This window comes from Gymnoscopelus braueri, assembly GCF_963280865.1.
Source record: "Gymnoscopelus braueri genome assembly, chromosome: 12".
Lineage (NCBI taxonomy): Eukaryota > Metazoa > Chordata > Actinopteri > Myctophiformes > Myctophidae > Gymnoscopelus > Gymnoscopelus braueri.
Window position 1 is genome coordinate 28,668,074 of NC_137614.1, and position 5,000 is coordinate 28,673,073.

Below are 5,000 nucleotides of genomic sequence, written 5' to 3' on the forward strand. Positions count from 1 at the left end.
CCTGACTCACCATGAAGGTTTATGAAACGAATGCAGCTTTCAACCACCACAGGAATCTGCTGCCCAGAGCTCTGGGGGGGGTTAGGGAGAAAGTGAGAGAGAGAGAGAGAAGCTTTTATTCTTAGAATTGAGTGGAAACAATTAGAGAGTTTAAAGCCAGACCAATCCAAAGTCTTTATGGCGGTCTTCATGGAGCGGTTACATGATTGGTTTCCAAAGCTGCTCTCGCCACTATCCTAGCAACTACCTTGGATTTTGATGTCGCCAGAATATTGGTGGGTACAACACATTGCTCTTACACATGCAGAACATTAAGCAAACAAACACTTAAGTCACTGGTGCGGGGTCGGTACCTGTGTCCGAGACATTCTCCTCCGTCTTCTGCACCGAGCCAAGCACAGCAGAGGCCAGAGAGAGAGAGAGAGAGAGAGAGAGAGAGAGAGAGAGAGAGAGAGAGAGAGAGAGAGAGAGAGAGAGAGAGAGGATTAGAAAAGGGAGAGCTAGACAGAAGGCAAATAAAGATTTAGCAGCAGAAGGAACAGACACTGATGCGCACTGCACACACACACACAAGACACTTGTGCGCGCACACACACTCAGACACAAAACAGAGGAGCAGAGAGAGGAGGAGGCATAGAGGCCACTGCATTTTAATCCCTTTGACGGGAGATAAACGGGGGAAATGGAAAAAATCAGAGAGACAGCTAAGCCATAAGCATGACTCAATACAGGAAGGAACCAATTAGGATATACAGTATGAGACAAGTGGACTGAGTGGCTCTGAGTGTGTGTGTGTGTGTGTGTGTGTGTGTGTGTGTGTGTGTGTGTGTGTGTGTGTGTGTGTGTGTGTGTGTGTGTGTGTGTGTGTGTGTGTGTGTGTGTGTGTGTGTGTGTGTGTGTGTGTGTGTGTGTGTGTGTGTGTGTGTGTGTGTGTGTGTGTGTGTGTGTGTGTGTGTGTGTGTGTGTGTGTGTAAAAGCTACTCTGCGTTTTTCCGCATTAGGGTTTTCTCAAAAACGTTCCTCTTGTGGGTTGAACAGTGATGCAGTACAATAAATAAGTAAACATCTATATTGGTTTATGTGCATGTAAGTTACTTGTATGCAGTAAAGTATACAGTATCTGTGGGGAAGAGTGTTTGTGTGTGTTTGTGTGCATGTGTGTGTGTGTTACCTGTATGTATGAGACCATGTCTGTGGTGAAGAGTTTGTGACAGTACTGGGAAACGGGTCTGGACTTCCAAACACGTACTGACCGAGCACATTGCACTCTGGGAAATATAATACATCACAACTATGATACCACTTTACACAGTTGTATGAGAGGTACACTTATGAAAGACGCTTTTGATTATGACTGAACTCTCTCTCTCTCTCTCTCCAGGGGCCTCCTTTGCGAAACGTTTTCTCTTACATTCCAACCATTGATCATTTAAATGGATAAGCGAATCAAAGACATATACAGTATACTGCATCAGATATAATCAAAGAGGTAAGTTTGAAGATCCATGATGGATCTCATTGATTTTAGCAGTTGCTCGACAACTGTGGGTTTAACGAGCACAAACTTTGTGCGAGCAGACGAGCACCATGCGGGAATGGGTCCCTGACACCCACTCCCCCATCCTTCTCTTCTCCTCTCTTTCCTCCTCCTTCACTCTTCCCTCCTTCCTTCCTTCTCTTTTGGCTGTATCTCTGAGAGCTGTACTTACCTGGATGGGTCACTGTCAACTGCTTCCGCTGGGAAACACACAAAAGCAAAGTTATTTGAACCTTTATTTACACGTAAATTGTGCATTATGTTGTAAAACCGAAGAGTTGTTTTAATTTTTGCAAATTTGAATACAATGTCATGTGTACTCTTTGAATAAATCTTGCTTAAAAGAAAATAGTGCATTATGTTTAGCCGAACAGAAAATAACTGATTTTCAAGCTAACAACATATCGTGTCATATTGTTAGCTTGAAAATCAGTTATTTCTGGGACTGAAAATCAGGAAATAATAAATTAGACTTAAGGGGACTACACAATAAAACCAAAGTCACCAGCATTGTTCTCCAAGGCCTTCGACTCCACAGTTTTTCAACCTTACAGTATCTTCATGTTTTTATCAGTAGGAGTAATGATCAATACATGGTGCTATTTCCGTCTCTGTGTATGACAGTATTAGTAATGATAGTTTTAGTATTAGGACTATTAGTACTGGTAGGATATTACCTTTCTGTATGGCGTCATGTAGCAGATCATGCTTGGACTGAAGTTTGGAGGTCAGGGAGCTGCTGGTAAGGAAGTCCTTCACTTTCTGAAGACAGGAAGAAATGTGCATTTATCAAGAAATATAAAGTCAAATATATAAGTCAAAGCTAAAAAATTAAACCATCATCTTGTTGACCTCCCCAGCCAATCCACAACATAGGTACACGTATATCATCTGCATCGTTTCAATTTCACCCCCAACAATTGCTCTATAATGCTATTTAGACCACATGCTGTCCTTTTCAATACTCAGGGCCCAGGAGCAGTGGTGTTAAGTAACGTAAAGTACATTTACTCAAGTACTGTACATGACATTCTGCATGAGTACTTTCTACTTTTGGTACTTTAAGTACATTTTGATACTAATACTGTTGTACTTTTACTCAAGTAAATTTTGAATTCTGGACCTTTACTTGTAACAGAGTATTTCTACATTGCAGTATTGATACTTTAAGTAAATAATGAGTACTTATTCCACTACGGCTCAGGAGTGGCAATATTGAGTAAGTAAGTAAGAGCAAAATGCTGCCATGTATATATGGTCAATACGGTTGTCCCAACACACATAATAACTTGACGGGGGGCGCACTGCAAATACCGAACCTGCTATGACCTATGACCTACAAGCTCTCACACACACACACACACACACACACACACACACACACACACACACACACACACACACACACACACACACACACACACACACACACACACACACACACACACACACACACACACACACACAGCTGGAACAAGCCCATTAGTGCATCATCAACCAATCATATCACTCACTGTAAAGTAGTAGGTCTCTGTCTCTTGCTGATTGGCCCGCCGCTTTGCAAGGGCTAGTTTAGGGCAGGCGCCTGCTACTGGAGGCTCATGCGATAGGCTGCTGGGCAGGTCTGGGGTGGAGTTACTGTCACTGTCACACATGCTGTCCAAGAGCGCCGTGAGGGTGGCTTTGAGCGTTTTACTGACCTAAGAACAACGACAAACAAGGAATAATTCTTTTGTCAATTTATTTTGTACTATGTGAAGTTCAAGTTGCGGCAGGCTGTGTCTGTAGCCTGTCTGTGGGCATATCTCCCCATATATAGGTTGATATGCCCATTTATGGACTGGACATTTGTGACATCAATAAATAACGATGACGAGGCAGGCTGATAACACAGAGCTTTTCTTTGTGCCCAACATCAGTGCAAATCAGCACTTGACATGCTAACAATATGGAGATACTCGTGGGTGTGTGTGTGCCCAGATTATGCCCATATATGAAGATACCTGCTGTCAGCGTAGAATAGTTAGACTGACATTGTTAGGCAACTGTTTTATGCCCATACTGTATTATGGTGTATCGATGTTGTTAGGCAATGGTTTCTGAATAATGTCACATGCCCGTATACGGTATGGGGATCCCCGATGCCAGAGAGTCAAAGAGGGAAAGAGGGAGAGCGAGAGCCTATTTCAACCAAGCAATAATCCGGTCAATGCTGGCTACCAGAACCTGAACATGTGTGCATGTACATTTATTTGTGCATATGTTGTGTGCAGTCTTAATATGCACAGTATCAGGTCAGGTGCTTGTGAGTGTAGTTTGTGTTTAAGTGTTGAGGGATGCTATGTACGATTAGATGGACCATGGACTTGACAGACAGACAGACAGTCAGACAGACAGACAGACAGACAGACAGACAGACAGACAGACAGGTAGGCAGGCAGACAGACAGACAGACAGACAGACAGACAGACAGACAGACAAAGAGAATAATAACACACTCCACAGACGCATCACAGGCTGGGAGACAGAGTGTGAAATCACAGCTCACCTCTTCTGTTTCCAAGGTAACAGCGCCGAGGCGAGACTGAAGCTGCTGAAACCTGGTCTCCAGTTCGTACCTCACCTGGCTCTCCGCACTTACCTCGCACACCTGCAACACACGCACGTGCACGCGCACGCGCACGCGCACACACACACACACACACACACACACACACACACACACACACACACACACACACACACACACACACACGCGCACACACACACACACACACACACACACACACACACACACACACACACACACACACACACACACACACATGCAATTAGTTTAGTTTAATGAGGACATGTGAATGAGGCTGTGACTAGTTATTAAGCAAATTTGGTGATAACTAATGAAGGGTCATAGAGTTTTGCCAACAGATGAAACCTAATTTTGGACGCTGGATAAAATTAATGGCTGGCAAGCTAACCATGTTTTAAATGGTTGGCCAGAGGTTATGAGTAACAACCCGAGTCCCATTTGTACTGTTTGCAATTGAATATGGAACAGTGGGCGAGCGCTTTACTTCTGCCATTTGTCTGCATACTGTGGACGTGTACGTTTATTCAAACAAACTTGACTGAATTTGACATATTGAGTATGAACTAGAAAAAGTGCTCCTCGGAGCACAGGTCTCCGCCAGGTTAGGTAGGTTATTGTGGCCTCCTGGTGGCGCTGTAATAGGCCAATGTGAAAAGGGTGCCATTTATTCTTAGGCCTTTCACGGCAATCGGACCTTGCATTCATGATTTGAGGCATTTTGTTCCAAAAATGTGTTTTGCTAAATTAGACCTGCTGGTGGCGCTATAACAGGCCAATGTGAAAAGGCTGGCATTTCTTCCTCGGCCTAATGGGAATTTGCGTGTGAAATTGCACGGAAAGCGCAAGCTGCGTTCATGATTTGAGGCATTTTGT

At 43.8% G+C, this 5,000-nt stretch overlaps 1 protein-coding gene across 1 annotated transcript in view; it reads right to left on the reverse strand.

Moving 5' to 3' along the window:
* arhgap4b (Rho GTPase activating protein 4b) overlaps positions 1 to 5,000 on the reverse strand; it is a 33,718-nt gene that overhangs the window by 12,501 nt on the left and 16,217 nt on the right. Inside the window, 6 exon segments of the mRNA XM_080444435.1 lie at positions 11 to 71; positions 1,172 to 1,268; positions 1,710 to 1,737; positions 2,215 to 2,299; positions 3,052 to 3,237; positions 4,086 to 4,187. Coding sequence (XP_080300561.1) covers positions 11 to 71; positions 1,172 to 1,268; positions 1,710 to 1,737; positions 2,215 to 2,299; positions 3,052 to 3,237; positions 4,086 to 4,187 — 559 coding nt within the window.